Source organism: Nyctibius grandis, chromosome 6, assembly GCF_013368605.1.
Source record: "Nyctibius grandis isolate bNycGra1 chromosome 6, bNycGra1.pri, whole genome shotgun sequence".
NCBI classification, from domain to species: domain Eukaryota; kingdom Metazoa; phylum Chordata; class Aves; order Nyctibiiformes; family Nyctibiidae; genus Nyctibius; species Nyctibius grandis.
In genome coordinates, this window is record NC_090663.1 from 31,797,611 (window position 1) to 31,818,597 (window position 20,987).

Consider the following 20,987-nt stretch of genomic DNA (forward strand, 5'->3'; position numbering starts at 1 on the left):
GCAGGTAAAAGGCGTAGCTGTGTCTGTTCGGAAAATGTCTTCCACCTGAAGGCTGACCTGCTCGTACAATCTGAAAACATTGCCTGCTCAAGCAACATGGCGACAGACTTGTTTTAAGTACTAGACAATTTGTTAGAAAGGAGTAGAAAAACAGTTCCAATTAAAAACAAGTGTTATTTAATTAATGGCAAAGCTCCCACTGACTTCAAAGAAATCGAATCTGGCCTGTTTATGCGAGTTTAACAACCTCGGCTGCACAAGGAAGTGTTTCTGACATCTTCTCTTTTCTGAATCCAGGCAACAGCCACAACAGTTTGGGCTGTGCCTTCCCTATCTCCGGACACAGGAAAACAGCTCGGTGAGAGCCTGTGCAGGACCATGCACCCAGCATCACCGCTGCCAGAGAAAGATGTGGTCACTACAGACCATCCTCCTCTTTCTCCAGTGCCCTGTTGGCTGCATGGCTGGTTGCCATTGGCATTGGCCCGAAGGAGAGCCACCTCCTCACGGTTCCCAGATGGAGTCAGGCTGCCATGAGGGCAATGGCTTGGCCCAAGCCATTCCTGAGCCATCGTATGAGCAAGATGGCTGCTGGAAGCTGGAGTTTATTCTTGGTGCTAAATACAGCCAAGGCTTGAGAGCAGATTTCAGCCCACATTTACATACATGCTCTACAGCGAGAGTGGCTTCCCTCAAAGAGAGCAATCCCGACCTGCTAATATCACCTCCTACAGTAAGCTCAGGGGACAAAAACACCTTAAAATTAATCAGAATTCAAGTCAGTTAACAATCTCTCTATCAATCACACATAATAAAGCAATCCCACTGATGGCAGCAGGTAGCAGAGTCATGAAACCATGCACATGTAGGAAACTCTCTTGACAGTAAAGTCTGGCCAACAAGCATTGCCTTAGTTTTGAGCAGGAGCGTGCATTGCATTAGGACACTGTACAGGCCTTAGGCTTGCAAGCATTACTCCCGCACTAATGTCTATTTAAAAACAAATAACATTTTAAGCCTGCCAAAGCCTAGAGTTTAAAGATCCTGAATTGCAAATGACGTTCTGTTAAACCTTCAGAAAAAAAAACATGAGAAATTCAAACTGACACACTCATACACTATAGTAGAGCACTTCAGTAATGGCTATATCAGACCAAAAGCCCACAGTGCCTGAACCTCATCATGTCCGCTGGCTGTACTCATCTCCTGATCTATTGCCAGAGCATTTTCTCTGATACAAGACCTCCATAGCACACACACAAAGCTAAAGGGAGTTAGGAACAGCTCAGAATTTCTTTTTTTGCCCGTGATCTTCCCTGGAAAGTGCCCAAATGGTGGCACTAAACACGAAGCCCACAGCAGTACACCCACTCATGTGCTTATGTAGCACCCATCTCTTGTGGCAAACTGGAAATCCCCCTAAAAACCATGACCTATCCAACATATGATGATTCATTAGTCTTTAAAGGGCTGTTGCAAGGTCAACATTGACCCTTCAATCTCACAGCTACCCAAAATAGTGTTGGATTTACCAAGAATTCCCATCTAGCACCTCTCGGTACAGCAAGAGAAAACAAGGATCTGGGGCAGTTTATGGAAGACAAGTACATTCCCAAATAATCCCATGTGGTATCGATCAATCAGATCAACATGGTAGAGCTAGCAGGTGCTTGGAGCTTCACTAGAAATCATACAGTAGCAACACAAGCTAATTGCTGTCCTACACATTTGTCCCTAAGGAAATCATTACTTCATTAGGAAATAATGCCTTGCAGATGCATGATCAGTTGGGCACTATTTGCTACCAGTTAGTAGCTACTGAGCATTGACTCTGCTCTCTGGTTTAACTCCTGCTGATCAAGTCTCACCTAACAAAGGCTGTGATTGTGGCTTCGTGGAAAAGGGAAACTAAACATAGATAAATAGACACTAGTATATTTTTTACACATAAAAACACTGAATAATGTAGTTTTAAAAAAAAAGAAAAACTGCGAAAAATGGGTATCTTTAAGCATTTGTAAAATGCGGAGCTGGGCGTTTCTACTGGCTGACAGCTGTGCACCCGATCTGACAGATGGTTCAGTCCAAAGGTCACTTTAAGGACACATCTGGCTGCCCATCAGGTAAGATGGATTTAAACCAGCCTTGCATGCCCACGTCCCTGATGCACTCCTGGCATGGGTGGCCAGGGAACCAGCTCACAAGGATTTGCATAGGTGGTGACACTCAGAGTAATTAATGTAAATTAGCCAGGCATGTGACTTTAGTGAAATAAATTCAGGTCCTGCAAGGACATACCTTGTTCTGTCTATAGCGCGAAGGATAACGTTGAGTAAACTCAGAAAAGGTATTTTCAAAGGTCTTGCTTCATTGGTTTCTGCTTTAAAACCTCATATACTTGACCATGAGAGTCTCCCTGCCTTATGCAGAGACAACATTGCAAGTCTAAATGCACTAAACACCCGATGTAAAGGGGTACAGAAGAGTGGCTGGAGGGACAGTTTGGTAACCAGAGCCATATCTGGGTGAGATGGTTGCTCTGTGCTGTGTGGCCCTGGGTCGGGTCTGTCTGTGCTGCACGTTGCCGGCCCTTGCAGCCCCCATCCCAGGCGAGCACCAGGTGCTGCCAGAGCAGAACCAACACATTTTGGATCTGAAGCTCCACAGAAAGACAACATGCTTGCAGCGGCCACGGAGACTGCAGCAGTCGGCTGCTGCTGAACTGCCAGCTGGGTCAGGGCAGGGGTATCTTAAGAAAAGAACAACAGACTACTAATTACCGTAATTTTCAAGTAGCTTATGGGAATCTCTCAAGCCAGCACATGAAAGCTTTTTGCCTGAAGACTTTGTTCCAAATGGAGAAACTTCAGATAAGCTGCTGATTTTCGTCGGAGCGCGTTGCCCTGTGCTGGCTTGCACTGCCGGCCAGGTCCGTGCCCACGGCCAGGTCGCTGTGTGCACGTCAGCCCCCTGCCCCACCACTGGCCTTCACCTCCTCCTTCTCTCCCCACCCCAGAGGGAGTCAGGGCAGAAGCAGTGTGTAAATGATGAGGAGCACAGTTTTTATGTTTCCATTGTGAAATAAGACATGCTTTTTCTGGTGACAGAAATCAGAGATAACACCTCGAGACACGAAAACGCTAGCTGCCCTCCCAGTCCCCCGTCCCACGGACGGCAGAGAAACTGTGCGAGCGCTCGTGCCCTCACCTTGCTGGGGTTGTTTCTCTCAGCGGGACAGGGCTGGGGGCTGCCACCACTGTAACTCCAGCCCGTCTCCTGCAAGATGTCGGGGGTCTGCTGCCTGGTCTGCCGTGACACGACAAAGTGAACCTGCTTCTCGCTGGCCTGTGGGAGAAGGTACAGCATGAATCCCACCGCCCCGGCGCAATAAACCCCTGCACTTCAGCCCCAGAAGATTCACGAAACATGAATCCTTTAAGTTTGTATTTCCCACTAACGTGATTGCAATGGCATAAAGCAGTAGCATCAGTTCAGGTCAATAAAGTCCATAAAAATTTACCGCCAACTACTTAATACTTCTCTTGAAAATTTGATGTTAACTCTGAAAACCCCTTCCTATCCACCCCAAATTTGGCTGGAAACAGTGATCCACCACAGTGAGTGCTGATCAGCTCTCGCACACACCTGCGTACACCACTGCAGAGCAGCAATGTGCTTGCCATGGGAGAGAGACAGACCACCAGAGCTGCTGCTGCCGGACGGGAACTCTGAAAAAGATGCACCTAACCCTGTAGCAAGGGATGTGCTCAAGCCTTGGCTGATGAAATTGGGGAATAAACGATGTAACTGAGTCCACCTGCATACAGTGAGTATGACAAATTTAAGGCAGCTTAAAGAAAGGGTTGTGTAGTCCCTTTTTTGCTTCCATTTCGAGAAGCAAAATCCTACTGCACCACAGCACTGAGAAAGAGGGAGGGCACAAGTAAGCACACAGAGTAATGGAGTTTAGGATGGGAAGCTAGCCCAAACTCTCACTCTAGGAACAGGAACTGCAAAAACAATTAAACCAAAATCAGCTCAAAATGCTTCTGGGCCTTTTTTGCACAACGTATATGCCTGAGAGATGCTGCAAAGCTTCTACTGAGTTATGTTTGCTCATTATTTTTAAGATGTTCTCTGTGTGCCTGATATTAGTGTTAATAGTTCTGTGTACAGTGAATTTTTTCTTATTGAATCAGCACTGTTTCCCTAGAAGCAAATGGCTTCATCTTCCCTCAGTGAGGCTCATGTGAATCTATTCACAACAGCGGTGATGCAAAGATAGAGCTGAGAGGGAGTGGGGTTTAGCTGGGTAAATCATAGACATCTGCCATAAAGGCAAACTGACATACTAAACTGAACTGTAGAAATAACCTCAATGCTATAGAAGCATACTCAGAAGATAAAAAATTAATCCTCTAATCTCCTTCTCTCCAGGCTAAAGACCTTGGTGTTGTGGCAGGCAGGAGGGGCTCTTAAGGGCCTGTCTCCAGAGGGACTCCTGCCTGCTTGCTCACAGGTCATTACTGAGGAACTGCTCGGTATCTAACATGGACACCCCTGCAAGCACCTCTGGGGGTCTGATCACCCTGGGGCTGCAGTAGCGATGCTTGTTGGTACCACAGCCCTGGCGGCATCAGACCTCCAGAATGGCTTGCTGGCACGCGGACGTGCCCTGCTCGCTGGGGAGAAGCTCCAAGGACAGCTGGCGTTGAACAAGCAGCTGCAAAACAAACCCAGATCCAGTTGCGCTATTGAAATCAAATCTCCCACAGACAATTAACAGAAGCCAGAGGAGGCCCTTGGGATTTCTGTTTTTATAGTTTGGTTTGTCTTTTCTGGAGCTGGATTCAATAGTAGTAGCTGAGAATTAAAAAGTGCTTTTGAAAAATGTCACGATAGTTAAATAAAAGCAACCTGCAACCTACCTCTACTAAACCTCCAACTTCAAGCCTGAAATCTGCATGTTCAGGCTGTGCTATTTCCAAGCAAGGTGATACTCAGTAAAAAATGTGCACTTTGTTACTTTCTCAGTATCTTGGGGGGTGCTAGTTTTTCTCACCAGTAACTAAAATCTCCACGTGTCATAACATACCATTTTGTACATTCACACATATTTCAAAAATAACTTTCTAGGTATTTTTTCAATGTCTGGTTTTATGGAATATTAATTCCTGGACTCTGGACTCAACTGGTACCCAAAAGCAGAATGCTGTATCTTGGGAGAAAGGAAACCACCCTGGTCCCTAGTTTGTAATATGTTTGAAATGGAACTGAACAATACAAGACTAAACCTCCTAAGGGCACATGGCTCCATGAAAATCCAGTTTTCTCTAAAACAGCAACTTTAAGTTACACAACTTCTGTTTAAAACTCATATGCTGCCACATGGTTAGTCTCAAAGTTGGTTATTTAGAGGAAGGTAGTAAATGTGATTAATTCTTCTAGAACCAACTAGCAAAAGTTCAACAAGAGTTTCTATTGCAATGTCACATTTGTCTCCAGGTCAGTCAAGTTGAGTAATTTCTCAGAAGTCCAGAGTGTTTTAAAAAGTTATCCAAACAACAAGACCAGCTTTTGTATTTATGTACTTCTATATAAAAACCCATTAACATTTATACTGATCAGAATGTTAATTACTGCTTCATTCTGATCCCTCTCTCCCTCCCTATCACTTGTTTTTCCCATAATTCCTTCTCTGTTTTTTATGCTGAAGCAAGAATTAAAGAAATGAGGTTAGCTTTGAGACCGAATGCAAGTAATAGCTGAAACAATCTACTAGAATGAAAATTTGGGTTACAGCCAAAGCAAATCAAGCAGGGGGGCAAAGACACGGTGGCAACTTCTGACCATCTAGTAGGCAATTGCATTTTAAAAAAAAGGCAGCAATGCTGCTCTCGGCAGAAGCTGCCCCATTTCTTGGAGGGATGATGGAATGTGGATGCGCTGCCCATCACGACCTGCTTTCTGCCGGTGGTGGTTGTCGTGATGGAGAGGGGATTGTGCGCCCATCACAGCTGCTCTGGACTGTGGTGGGGGAGAGAGGGAGAGGAGGGCGAACATCTGGGAGCAGTAAAGTCTGGCTCAACCCGTGCAGCTCGGCTTGATGTGCGCACACAAGCGCCCACTGGTCTGTTACCTTGTTCCTTTTCTTGTCACTCCCATGGAAAACAGATGTGGAATGGCACGTTATTTAGATTAAAAGTGCCACATCTGACACAAGGCCGTGACTGAAGATGACGCGACAAATGGGAAGCTGCAAACGCCCAAGTGTTATGATGTGTGCACGTTCCTAATTAGCACTTTATGCATTTTCTTCATTTCAGTTCTTGTGACTGAGTTTATAAACAGCCAGACACCTAATCTACTGACTAACAACTGCTTCATATATGCTAATGTATGATTGCTAAAGGTCTGAAGGTTCAGATTTGTCTCAATTATTCATTATTTAGAAGTCAAAACTAATCAGATTCCACAGAAATCTGATGTTCTCCCAGCTGTGCTTGGCCTAACAAGCCACCGCTACCTCTTAGTGAATGTTAATTCTAGTTTTAAAGAAACCGATTGTGTATTTGAAGCTTCCACCACCATTAATGGGAAGACCTCAATGTACTGAGTGACACATGTTGAGGTCTCAACAGGCAGGGAACTGTTGAGAAATCAGAGGACACAGTAAAACATCCCTTTGTGTAAGAAGCAAATGCAAAACACTTGTGGCTTCAGTATAATGGTTTTTCTCTGGCATAACATGGAAACAGGAAAGGCAAATGATAATTGATGAAAAAACATGACAAAAATGACACAGGTTCTGGGAATCTAGCATTAGACAAACGTGATTCATAGAGCTCACATCAATGTAACGTGATCCTGGCTGTTTGGAAACCTGAGTCTCCCCTTTGATGGGCATATTGTTTAAATTCCCAGGGACTGGTGTGCATTTCAAGCATTGTTATAAATAACATCCACTCTTTGGAACCCAATAAGAGCTTTAGTTGCTTTTTTAAACACTTGTGTGTGAATGGTCTCATTAGTCATTTTTTCCATTTCATCTCTGGGCTGCATGTGTTTTTTGCTTATGAAACACTGTTGCCTTGTTTTGTAGCCATAAAGAACTGTTCCAAGAATACCAATTTTTTAGAAAGGTTTTCATTCCAGACTTGTTCCCCTTGGAGAATTTAAACCTCTGCCGCCTTGTGCTCCCAGTTAGTGAGCTACATGAAGTAATCCAGAAAAATGCTGGACCAGAATTTCAACAACTGGCATTATGCAAGGGGATGCAGTTTTCTTTACCTGTGCTATACATGTCTCAATAAAAGCGTGCTACAGCCAACTGTGAAACTATGCTACAGGAGGAGCCCTTTCTGCAAAATGCATGATTTTGAATGCTTCTTTCAGCCCGACTTGTGTTACCCTGATTACAATCTGTCGGAAAAGGGAAGCAGTCGGCCTGATTTGACATCTTGTTATTGAGGCACATGAAGCTCTTCAATATGTGAACACTCCACATGCCTCCAAATGAAATGTAAAATTGCACAATTATAATAACTGCTATAAATACGAGATAAAAACAACAAAAGATTCTTGGCTTTGCTTTTTATGTTGAAGTTTTCTAAAAACGTAGGCTGTAAAGAAAGAAAACAAATGAAAATGGTTCTGGAGGGGAAATTAGGCAGAAGCTGACTGATTTTGTAGCTGAGAAAGGCACTGGGTTTTTTTCTGACAGTTTTGTGATAAGACTTCAGTGCGTTGCAGAGGCATCCCTTTAGTTCTCCATGCGAGTCTAAATAGAGATTTATAAAAACTACAGCTACAGATCCTTTTTTTTTCCAAAACATCTGGATTTCCATATGCTGGGTTTAGGTAAGAAATATCTACAAGGTATGGAGTACCTTCAGTCATAAAACACATCCGTGGAAAGTCACCGAGTCAGGGAGGATGATGCTCATCCTGAAACATGATGTCCATTGCCTTAGGCTGCTCTGGTTTGCGCCAGGGCTGCACCAGGGAGCACTGTGGCTCCTTCTGAGCTGGAAGAGTCAGAACCCAGCCAGACCCAGTGCTCCCAGGGTGCAGGCTGGCCTGCCTTTTGGCAGATGGTATCACTCTGGTGATGCACAGAGTATATGGATGTTTACATTGATCTGTACATTACAAAGCCCGATGGTAGCAGGCATCACTGCGAGAGTCCATGCCGCCCCCCCCGCCACGAGCATCAGCCCCGAGCTGCTTCCCCCCCACCCCGGACCCGGACCCAGAGGTTCCTGGCAATGAATCAGGAGAGGAGGGGGCATAGCCGGAGACACCGCGGGCGATTTAAGCGATTTAAACGCACCACCCCCCTGTGATTGGGTGATAAAAAGTCTCCTGGAGGACAGGGACTAGTCCCTGCCCAGAAGGGAGAGGGAGACTCAGCTGTGACTGGGTGTGTCCCAGGGCGGGAGAGGCCGCAGCAGTTTGCAGCTCGTTGGGGAGGGCGCTGACTCCCTCCCAGTGCACAAGGCGAGGAAGGTGCCAAGGAGCTGTGAACCAGGGGTGTCACCAGCAGGTATTTCCCAGTTCAGTGAAAGAACAATGGTAGCTACCCGGTGGAAGAAGACCAAAATGGATGTGGGAACCCAGACAGAGCTCCCACGGAAGGAGGCGATGGTGCAGGTCGCAGGCTGCAGGGAATGCTACAGCGTCTCTGTGGTGTCAGGGGGCTGCGTGCGCTGTGAGCAAGTAGATGATCTGCTCGGCCGAGCGGCACAGCTGCAAAGCCAGGTTGAAAGGCTTCAAGCCAAAGTAGAAAGGCTTAGGAGCATTCGGGAGGCTGAAATGGAGATAGACTGGTGGAGCCAGGCTCTGCCCTCCCTGCAACAAAAAAAATGGGAGCACCTGCCGGAGAGCTCCCAGGATCGAGGGACCCCTGTACTCTGCCCCTCTCAGGTGGAAAACAATAACCTAGAGGAGAGGAGTGAGTGGAGGCAAGTCTATGGCCGTGGCAAAAGGCGAGTGCCCTCCTTGCCTACCTTGCCTCCACAGGTGCCTCTGAGCAATAGATATGAAGCCCTAGTGGAGTACAGCCGGTCCAATGGGGATGTGGTGGAGAGGCAACCTATATCAGAGGTCCCACCACAGTCAGAAAAACCTGACAGGCGTATAGCTACCTCCTCCACAAGGAGGAAGAGAAGAGTTTTAGTGGTTGGAGACTCCTCCCTAAAGGGATCTGAGGGCCCAATATGCAGAGCTGACCCCCATCACAGGGAGGTCTGCAGCCTGCCTGGAGCCCGAATCAGGGATATCACCAGGAAACTCCCCAACCTGGTGAAGGCCACAGACTACTACCCCCTGCTGATCTTCCAGACAGGTGGGGAAGAAGCTGCATCCCGTAGTCTGAGGGGGATGAAGAAAGACTACAAGGCCCTAGGACGGCTGGTGAAAGAGTCTGGGGCACAAGTTGTTTTCTCCTCCCTCCTTCCATTTTCAGGTGATGACGTGGGATGGAATAGTAGGATTCTCTCTATTAATGCCTGGCTACGAGACTGGTGCTACAGGCAGGGCTTTGGGTTCTTTGATAATGGCTGGTTTTATAAGACAACAGGTGTGACGGTAATACATGGGAAAGGCTTATGTCGTAAGGGCAAAAGGGTTCTGGGACAGGAATTAGCAGGGCTCATTCGGAGAGCTTTAAACTAGATTCGAAGGGGGATGGGGTAGTAGCTGGGCTTGCAGCACTGGGGCAACGCTCTAGTGTTGAGGTAGACCAGGAGGCCTCCCATCCCCCTGGGGTGAAATCGGTGTGCTCAGCTCACTCCCTGAAATGCCTGTACACCAATGCATGCTGCATGGGGAATAAACAGGAGGAGTTGGAAATCCGTGTTTGGTCGGGGGGGCTATGATCTAGTGGCAATTACAGAGACTTGGTGGGACACCTCGCATGACTGGAATGTGGTCATGGATGGCTATGTCTTCTTCAGGAAAGACAGGCCGCTAAGGAGAGGTGGTGGAGTTGCTCTTTATGTGAGTGAGCAGCTAGAATGTATTGAGTTCTGTCCAGGGGCGGATCAGGAGCGAGTTGAGAGTTTGTGGGTGCGAATTAAGGGGCAGGCTGGCAGGGGTGATAGTGTTGTGGGTGTCTATTACAGGCCACCAGATCAGGATGAGGAGGGTGATGAGGCCTTCTACAGGCAGCTGAGAGCAGTCTCGCAATTACAGGGCCTGGTTGTCATGGGGGATTTCAACTACCCTGATATTTGCTGGGAGGCCTACTCAGCCAGCCATCCTCAGTCCAGGAGGCTCCTGCAGTGCATTGATGATAACTTTCTGATGCAAATGGTGGATGAGCCAACTAGGAGAGGAGTGCTGCTGGATCTTATCCTCACTAACAAGGAGGGTCTGGTTGAAGAGGTGAAGGTTGAGGGCAGCCTTGGTTGTAGTGACCATGAGATGGTAGAGTTCAGGATCTCATGTGGCAGGAACAGAATAGCTAGCAGAATTACAACCCTGAACTTCAGGAGGGCCAACTTTGGCCTTTTCAAGCAATTGCTAGGGGAAATCCCATGGGACAGGGTACTAGAAGGTAAGGGGGCCCAAGATAGTTGGTTAGCATTCAAGGACTGCTTCTTCCGAGCTCCAGATCAGAGCATCCCAACAAGTAGGAAGTCAAGGAATGGTACCAGGAGACCTGCATGGTTAAACAGGGAACTGCTGGGCAAACTCAAGTGGAAGAGGAGGGTGTACAGATCATGGAAGGAGGGACTGGCCACTTGGGAGGAATAGAAGTCTGTTGTCAGAGGATGTAGGGAGGCAACTAGGAAAGCTAAGGCCTCCTTGGAATTAAACCTTGCAAGAGAGGTCAAGGACAACAGAAAGGGCTTCTTCAAATACATTGCAGGTAAAGCCAACACTAGAGGCAATGTAGGCCCACTGATGAATGAGGTGGGGGCCCTGGAGACAGAGGATAAAAAGAAGGCAGAGTTACTGAATGCCTTCTTTGCCTCTGTCTATACTGTTGGAGGCTGTCCTGAGGAGCCCCGGACCCCTGAGGCCTCAGAAGAAGTCAGGATAGAGGAGGAATCTGTCTTGGTTGATGAGGGCTGGGTCAGGGACCAATTAAGCAATCTGGACGTCCATAAATCCATGGGCCCTGATGGGATGCACCCACGGGTGCTGAGGGAGCTGGCGGAAGTCATTGCTAGGCCACTCTCCATCATCTTTGCTAAGTCATGGGGAACGGGAGAGGTGCCTGAGGACTGGAGGAAAGCAAATGTCACTCCAGTCTTCAAAAAGGGCAAGAAGGAGGACCCGGGTAACTATAGACCGGTCAGCCTCACCTCCATCCCCGGAAAGGTGATGGAACAACTTGTCCTTGGTGCTGTCTCTAGGCACATCAAGGATAGGGGGATCATTAGGGGCACTCAGCATGGCTTCACCAAGGGGAAGTCATGCTCAACCAACTTGATAGCCTTTTATGAGGATGTTACCCAGTGGATAGATGATGGTAAAGCTGTGGATGTGGTCTATCTCGATTTCAGTAAAGCGTTTGACACGGCCTCCCACAGCATCCTCGCAGCTAAACTGGGGAAGCGTGGTCTGGATGATCGGGTAGTGAGGTGGATTGTGAACTGGCTGAAGGAAAGAAGCCAGAGAGTGGTGATCAATGGGACAGAGTCCAGTTGGAGGTCTGTGTCTAGCGGAGTCCCGCAAGGGTCGGTACTGGGACCAGTTCTATTCAATATATTCATTAATGACTTGGATGAGGGATTAGAGTGCACTGTCAGCAAGTTCGCTGATGACACAAAACTGGGAGGAGTGGCTGACGCGCCGGAAGGCTGCGCAGCCATTCAGAGAGACCTGGACAGGCTGGAGAGTTGGGCGCGGAGAAATTTAATGAAATATAACAAGGGCAAGTGTAGAGTCCTGCATCTGGGCAAAAACAACCCCATGTACCAGTACAAGTTGGGGGCAGACCTGTTGGAGACCAGCGTAGGGGAAAGGGACCTGGGGGTCCTAGTGGACAGCAGGATGACCATGAGCCAGCAGTGTGCCCTTGTGGCCAAGAAGGCCAATGGCATCCTGGGGTGTATTAGAAGTGGTGTGGTTAGCAGGTCGAGAGAGGTTCTCCTCCCCCTCTACTCTGCCCTGGTGAGGCCGCATCTGGAGTATTGTGTCCAGTTGTGGGCCCCTCAGTTCAAGAAGGACAGGGAACTGCTAGAGAGAGTCCAGCGCAGAGCCACGAAGATGATTAAGGGAGTGGAACATCTCCCTTATGAGGAGAGGCTGAGCGAGCTGGGTCTCTTTAGCTTGGAGAAGAGGAGACTGAGGGGTGACCTCATTAATGTTTCTAAATATGTAAAGGGCAAGTGTCATGAGGATGGAGCCAGGCTCTTCTCAGTGACATCCCTTGACAGGACAAGGGGCAATGGGTGCAAGCTGGAACACAGGAGGTTCCACATAAATATGAGGAAAAACTACTTTACGGTGAGGGTGACCGAACACTGGAACAGGCTGCCCAGAGAGGTTGTAGAGTCTCCTTCTCTGGAGACATTCAAAACCTGCCTGGACGCGTTCCTGTGTGATATGGTCTAGGCAATCCTGCTCCGGCAGGGGGATTGGACTAGATGATCTTTCGAGGTCCCTTCCAATCCCTAACATTCTGTGATTCTGTGATTCTGTGATTCACCCTTGTACCCACAGTGAAATCAAGGAGCTTTGAGAGGTGTAAATTCCCATCTGAGCTTGACACATCTCCTTCCCTCCCCCAAATACACATGCATTAAGTTTGGCCCCTGCTTTGCTATGAACAATGAAAATACACTGCTTGGTTTTTGTAAAGTTCAGAAATCAGGGTCAAAGTGGTGGTGACAAACCTGTATCAGCTGGGCTGCACTCTCCGGACTGCCGTACCGATGATCATGCCCATTGATGGCCAACACCCGGTCGTTCTCCTGAAGCTGTCCATCACGGGCCGCTACGCCACCTTCCAGCAAGTTGAAAATAAAAACCCCCGGTTCATCGGCCTTGCGGACCAGCTTTATTCCCAGCTGCTCGTCCGGACTGCTTTTGTTTAGCACGACATGGAAACTGTTGTCTCTACTGCAGTGAGCATCAAGGGCAAGTCCGCTGTTTCGGCATCGATACCTCTGCTCTCGGAGAACTGTCAGTCGGAGCACGTGGCAGGGTTGTTTCAGGATTGACAGGGCATAGTTGTGAGGCACATTTTTGATGTCCATGCCATTTACCTGGAAGAGAGAAGCATAAATCAACATCAGAAAGACCATCTAATCTGAACTGGCACTGGAGAGGGCAGATCTATTTACACAGATGTCTTCTTACAAAGTGACATGTGCTATTTCAAACTGTGTCACGCAGGAGGCCAAGTTTGTGGTGCAGAACACACAGTGCTCCCCCCAAGGAAAGGACGTGCTGTACAGACACTTTCTGCCTTTTTTTTTCCCCTTTCTCCCTGATAGTCTCCAGACATACATGTTATTTTTCAGCTTTATTATTGCTCTTTCCCAAGCTCCAATATCCTTTCATATATCTTAGTTTTATTCCACTAGCTTCTGATTTTAAATCGCCTTGCCAGCCTTTCCTTTCACTCCCACCGCTTTCCTGCTGTTTCTCTTCTTCATTATCTCCCAGCTGTTCTAGGTACAGTAAAAAAAAAATGTTTCCCAGTAATGAATCTCTAATTAAAGTGAAGAAAAGAGCCTCAAGTATAAGTTTAAATGTCCTGGATATTTACTAGCAATTATGCTGATATGCCACACCAGACAACTGGACTTTTTACATTTCTCAGTGTTTTCCAGGTAAGATTTATCTCAGATGGTGGTAAAGCTGCATAACCGCCACTTTAATTTGGCTGGGGAGAAGAAAGAGGAGAAAAAGAGCTTCCAGTCAATCCTGTCATGTCTGTGTGTAAGTGACTAGGCATTGCGCTTTATCACTGCTAAATGAAAACCAGTTGCAAGGTTGTAATCCGTTGCTGGCTGGAAAACCTGAATCAGATAAGTTACTTCCACGTAGTTTTACATTGCACAGGTTGAACCATTTAAATATTAAGAAACATCTCCAAACTGCAGCAGAAATGTTCCCCAGCACAGAAAAAAGCATTCGACTGGTGTTTGTTTTTGCAGGCTGCCTGTGGGGGCAAGATGGGGCTGTCCACACTGAGGTCTGATGGAAGGACTGCACCCCTAGAGACACAGCTCAACTAACTTTAAGTTGCCAGCTTGGGTACCACGAACGGCATGAGCTGCACCAGCATGGGGCTGAAATTGCTGGGAATCCTTGGTGAATCCCCAGGCAGTCAGCCACGGCTGGGGAGAGCTGAGCCAGGCCCATCCGTGCTGCAATCACAGCTTCCCACTGCAGTTTGAATGTTCCCTGCAGGAACACTTTTGGCTCAGTGATGCCATTAACTCTGCTGCTCTGTGCTGGCACCAGGACAAAAAGCCTCCCCGAAAAGCATGACTGGGTGACCCTCACCCAGCTGCCACCTGGAACCACAATCCAGAGGCATGTTTAAACAGTGCCAGAGCAAAGTATGCCCACATCATGATCCTGAGAAATCCCTTTGGCCACAGTCTGTCAGACATGAAGCAGAAGGCATGTCACAACCCTGGCATGCCCCAAGTGTCCTCAGCTACCACTGGGGTCAGCAAAAGCTAGGAAAGCATGGTGGCTTACAGGTGGTGCTCTGAACTGCAAAGGACAGTGTCCTTAATAATCAATCACATGGAATATGTAATGGAAGAAGTCAGTAGGGCTGGGAGAACTACTTACTAACCCTACCAGCCAGGCATGCCAGAGCAGGCAGTAAGATGGGCATCCAGAGTCCCACCTGGAAGACGACACTGAGATATGCATGTCAGACCTTGCAGTCCACCCCACTTCCAGCTCCTGTAGCCTTATCCCAGCTAATGCTGCACTGGTTAGCCTGGGTACCAGCACCAGTCTATCCATGGCAGCATGGCCCACAGTGAACAAAGCAGCCTGCTCAAATGTTTACCTGTAGTTTGGAAAACCTATGCTGAGCTCTTTGTCATCTCTGGCCAACGCTGTCACCAATATTTGAGCTAGCTGATTTAAGCTGCTTTGGGTATACCTGGGTGAGCTGCAGCTGTACCTTTGGCTTGTAATGTGATTATACCTGTGCACTCCAACTACACATCATCAAAGCACGCAAGCAAGGAAAGGAACTAGTCCTTTCTGTCACCACTCTTTTCTCCTAAGGATTGAAGCATTAATATAATTTAGCATCCTTGCAGAGCTCCAAGTCGCTGGGGCAGCTGAGAGTGCAGTTCCCATTCAAAAGCTATTGCTGAAGCCACTGCTCACAAGATACATGATCTTTAACCATCTGGCCTAATTCTTGTTCATCTGTTATACATTTCCATAGAAACAGAAGCAGAAATAGAGGCCAACAGCTAATGCCTGAATGCTGCTCAAGGTTGTTCTTAGAGATTTCACCTGTGGCTGCTTGTGGAGCAACACTCCCGAAATAGTGGGCAGCATCTCACGGTCTGCAGTGCTGAACACATCATGCAGAGGAGCTTGATGCTGAAATAACTTAACCCTGATCAGGCCACTATCACCTATCCTGGTGTAAATGGGATGTAAGGCAATGGAAACCTCAATAACTGAGATTTAAACCCACAGTTCAGTAGAAACAAACTGGGCAAAAAGCCCAGGCTCTGCTGTCAGAAAAAAACATTTGCACCACTGGGTCAGAAATACCAACAGTCTATTGCTCTACATTGCATTTCGGATCTACCATATTTGGGTAGAAATCAGAGAGGCCTGGTAAAGAGTAGGAAAAATAAACAAATCTATGAGCCTCAGAAACTGTTGAAACGAATGAAATCATCACAGCATGCAGAGGAACTGAACGTCTTTCTGCACGCATTATTCTACCCACACAAACAAGAAACATTGCAAATCTCATCTCATGATTGACTTATACCATCTTATTCTTTTTTAGGATACTTGTATCTTGTACCTCCACAGTACCGTACCTTTAGTATCATGTCTCCAGGCAACAATCTTCCATCTCTGGCAATTACCCCATCTCGATAAATATGCTGTATAATAATGTGAACCAAAGGAGTCTCACTGCCTCCCACAATCCTAATGGCCAGGTTTTCATGGGGATCGGTACGGTTGATCTTAATGCAGGTAATTTCCCCATCTGGAATCAGGTGATACAACCTGGGAAAACCTGGAAATGCACATTGTAAGGTGTTTATTTGACGTCACAGCTCTGCTTTGTCAAAACATGCACCACACAACTTCAAGTACCTGCCAGTTATCCAAACTAGGGTTTATGTGTGGATGTGATTTATACTAAGTGGGGAGGAAAGGATATGAATGGTTGCTGAGTGAACTTGAAGGGATCTTTTTTTAATTTATATATTCAGATTTCCTTTTTTCCCTACAAAACACAGCCCTAAAGCTTTGATGTAATCCAGACAGATGAAATGTACTTAAGAACAGTTACATGTGCTAGTATTTTAAGGAACAAAACACATTTTTAGTCACCAGAGACCCCTCTGAACCAGACCACGGTTCCTTTCTGGCCCTAGAGCAGATAGGCATGGACACTTCGACAAGCATCCATCCCCGCTGCAGTGGGCCACTCACCCTGTCTCACTGGTAGCATCCCAGGCTGCCCTGTTTTCCTCCATTTTTGGTGCCATAACTGAGGACTGGGTGCTTGGCTTGTGACATCCAAGGAAGTGTTTTTTTACCTTCAGCTAACAGAGAGGCAAGATTTCTCGGACAACCCAAAGCACACAGTAGTTTCCATACCAGATCCCTCTCCTTTCATCACTGTTTGAACTCTGGAAAGTGGGAATGACTGGCTCCTACTGTGACATGTCTGTATTAAAACCACAGTATGCTCAAGGTGCCTGGAGGGGAAGATCTGTGCTCACCCTGGCCATCTGGCTCTGGGGAAGAGGGACTAATGGTGGGCAGGGGTCCTTTTTGTATTTCGAATGCACTGGATAAGAGTATCCTCTTCCAAACCCTACTTTTCAACTAGCATGTTTGCTTTAACAGCATGTCACTAATACTTTCTTTCCTTCTAGGTCAATTCAAAATTTTAATCTACATTCAACAGTGAGCAAAGTTGAAGTAAAAGCACCAGTGAGTTTTCTAGCACAGGTGTATGAGCCTTCAATTATTTTGAATCCCTCATAGGTGAGAGAAAGCTTTTGAATTTTTTGTCCCAGTGCTTCTGTGAAAAACCTGTAAGTTGAAAAATTAAGTGCTAATATTTTTTCTATAACCTATTTTAGAAATGAAAGTACAGTGACTGTTACCAAATAGTGGTAAAGTATTAAATGAATATTAACGGAGCAGTATCTGAGATGATAGAATAAATATTTTCTACTACAGAATTAGCAGGCAACAAACCAGCAAGGCACCAAAACCTTTTGGGAGAGAGCAAGGGGAAAGAAAGAACAGAGAAAAAATATTAAGAAACACCATGTTGCATCCCTTACCACTTCTTTGATCATATGCTCTTCGGGGCGGGAAGCCGTCTTCCTCCACGTCTGTAAAAAGCACCTACCGGTAGCACAGACTTCGACTTTGTGGTTTTACACAGAGTTGACAGGCAATAAAAGTCTATCTAGATAACTATACAGCCTTCATCAACCTAACATCCAAGTATTCATTTAGTTTATACTCTCGTAGTAGCATTTTCTGAGCTAATACAGGTTAACTTCAGTTTTGCACACAAATTTAATATCTCAGGAATGGAAGGTGCTTTATTTTCCCCATACTCCTCTATTTTCTGAACATTATTTGCCCAGCTTGTGACTCGTTGGCTTCTCTCTAGCCTGAAGGGTGGATTCACTCCATCTAAATCCAGGCCTCTAAGCCGAATGCATAATTTAGTGATCCACTTGCTCTGCCTTCCTTTATAGTGCGTGGGCACCCAAAGGGAGCGATACCATATCCACCACGTCTCCCCAGGGAAGTGGTGGATTCCCCAACATTGGACACTTTTAAGATTCAGCTGGGCAGGGTGCTGGACCATCTTGTCTAGACCATGCTTTTGGCAAGAAAGGTTGGACCAGATGATCCTTGAGGTCTCTTCCAACCTCATATTCTATGAGTCTACAATTCTATGATACTCGCTTCACCACTCGCTTCACCACTAAATCACCCCTGGAGGTGCTAAGCTCTCTCCACTGCTATGTAAGAAGAAAGAGGCAATTAACTCTGGCATCTCAGTGGTGTGCATGAAGTCAGATTATACAAGTACTCCTCAAAAATCACTAAAGGCCTGATCCCTGTGTCAGAATAAGCATGCACATTTTGAATTCTCAGTGTGGTTATAAGGGTATTTATCTGGATCCCCAGATCTTCTCTGCATGGAAATAGCATAAATAAATATCTCTGTATATTTTTCAGACTACCAAAGCAGCCCTATAGCAGAACTACTTCTGTTTCCCATTGCATGATGATTCACCTCATGTCCTAACAAACTGTGCTTTTTGACTCAAATACTCATTCTCCCATGCCTCATTCTGAAAACTTTTCTAAAGAAATTATCCAGTTACGTTTCTTGACCATGGAGAACTGTGGACTGAACAAACTATTGACACTCTGACGTTATTTCAGTCTGTAATTATCTCAGAGCAAAATTAGAGCAACGTGGCAGCGAACAAGTCTCTACACTTACATAAGACTTCCATATACCTTTATATAAGGTATAAACTTATAAGTTTCTTTGCATCTTGAACAATGCCTTAACTGGTTTGTTAAGTCTTGCAGTGGCACTTGGCTGACTTTCTATATGGCTTTATGCAGATTTTTTTAGAGGAAGTGTGCAATCTACAATAAAACAAATCTTCCCAAGACATTTTTCTTGCCACTCTGCAAGTCACTAAGGTTTCTCTTTTCATAGTTAGCAGAATGTACTGCCTCACCTCCTGTCTTCATTTGATTTGTGTTCTTTATTGAATATAATTAATAAATTGCAAGATTTTCTCCTCAGATGGGCCAAGCAACCAAAATAACTCCATGATCCCTTAATTTCTGCTCTCTTCATTGAAGACTTGCCTCTTGTTTTCATCCCATACACAAGGACATTTGTATTACCAACAACCTAGACTGTCATAAGTGAAAGGCCAATGCCTATTTTTATAAACTAACAGTAAGTTTGACAAACTAAATGTACAAAACACACAAATACATATTTTTTTGAGTAAGAAAATTCATGATTGCTTTTTCACCAGTCTGCATACGTTGTGTGCAGTTTGATCAAAACCTACCATGCCTATTTCAAGATGTTGCCATCTAGAAAGCAATGTCTTCAACTTGAATTTTTCTTATGTATATACCATACCCAGGAGAGGTGGACCCTGCTCCAGCACCTGGATGCGTATGGTGAATGAGGCCTCAACAGCCCAATTTAAGGGACTCCAACTGGGTTGAGGACTTGTACCATTCACACATGAATGTTTTGAGGCTGGAGCAACAGTTTGCACAGACCCCATTTTCCAGCCCTTACACTCTTAATTAGAATTCTCCATTCTCTTTGACCAGGTTTTCCAGAGCAGGAAAACCCAGGAGTATTGCATACCTTTCTTTACCATTTTATATTTCCAGTCCTTAAATATCGAAGAGCTGCTGAATCTAGAAAGAAGTGAACTTTCTGTCTTGTTTTTGGTGATTCTTGCAGGTTTTCCCACAGTGTGTTGTGGTTTTGTCACCGGGGGTTGCATGGAGCATTCTGAATCTGTCAATATAATAAAATGTCATCTGCATTCAGAAAGATTGTGTGTGCTTTTTCCTCAAGCAATATTTCCCTTATATTAGTGTGCAATTTTATTGATACTTTCACACATCCCGTTACGGTAACAAATAACATAGGAGAGACCAGCTTTACACAGTAAACTCCACTTGTCTGGTACGATGTAGGACACGAAGCACTTCTTAGTATAGTGGCCATGAGACTGTAATACAAAATTTTAAATATGCTTAATATTTTATCCCCACAGTTTATAGTACTTAACAGTAGTGTTCCTTCAGTGCTCAGGTTTCAGCTGACGTCTGTGTGCACAGTGCTCCTTCTGACAGTGCTGCCATCAGGATAACTTCTGCCTTCATTCCCAGTATCCAGTGTGGCAAAGCACCGTGTAAAGTTTGCTATGACTCTTGAGTCCAGATTAATCAAAAGTCACTGTAAACAAAACTTGTGTCTCAGGTTGCAAGTCCTTACATAGATCACAAGGTCTGACTGAGGTTAGGTGCCAGCCCACTCCCACAAATAAGGCTATCTGCAGGGACACACACTCATGCTTCCCTGCACCTGGTCACCAGAATTTAAAGGAAGCTTGTGTAACATATTCTTGGAAAATTCTTGTGTATGTGAGTGTCATATACACTTGAGCTAGTGTGGGACTTTTTTCGGCAACTCCTTCTTCCCAATTGATTTTCATTTACCATTTCATTCTCCCAGCAGTTTGCCATCATTTTGATTTAATGCTTTCCACTAATTCTCCAGGGATGCTGGTTCGATGCAGGGGGCAGGTAGAAGGCAACACCAGCTCTAATGTCTCTTCTTGCTTCTGGACATTCCTCTCACCAAAGGAGTCCCAAAAAAACTCAGATGAAACTGATGTAGAGTTGAATGTGTCTCAAAAGAGTTGTGGCTCTCTCATCTACAGCAGGCAAAGTTTATCGGTCTGCAGTGGAGGAAATGCTACAGAGCCAGTCTCTTTCTTCTGGAAATTGCCCGGCTCATCGTCCTAGAGCAGAGTGCTTTGAACCAGCTCTGTAAGATTTCCAACAGCTGGTTTGGGAAATCAGAACTGCAGCTGAATCAAATTTGGGGAAAACAGGAACAGTGTGGGATTCCTGTGGGGTGCAGCCTTCCTGAGACAGAAATTGGGCTGCGCTGTCTTGTCTTGGGTCTGGATAAGCCACTTTCTTTTCTGCACATGGAGAGCCTTAGTGCCGTGTAATGGTTAATACCTAGAGCCATCTGT

General features: G+C 45.9%; 1 protein-coding gene across 2 annotated transcripts in view; it reads right to left on the reverse strand.

Moving 5' to 3' along the window:
- Window positions 1–20,987, reverse strand: part of LNX1 (ligand of numb-protein X 1) — a 73,816-nt gene that overhangs the window by 13,085 nt on the left and 39,744 nt on the right. For both annotated transcript variants that reach the window (XM_068403517.1, XM_068403518.1), the window contains exons 4-6: window positions 15,999–16,201; window positions 12,849–13,220; window positions 3,208–3,345 (exon numbers count right to left, since the gene is read on the reverse strand). In XM_068403517.1, coding sequence (XP_068259618.1) covers window positions 3,208–3,345; window positions 12,849–13,220; window positions 15,999–16,201 — 713 coding nt within the window. The remainder of the gene's footprint in view (window positions 1–3,207; window positions 3,346–12,848; window positions 13,221–15,998; window positions 16,202–20,987) is intronic.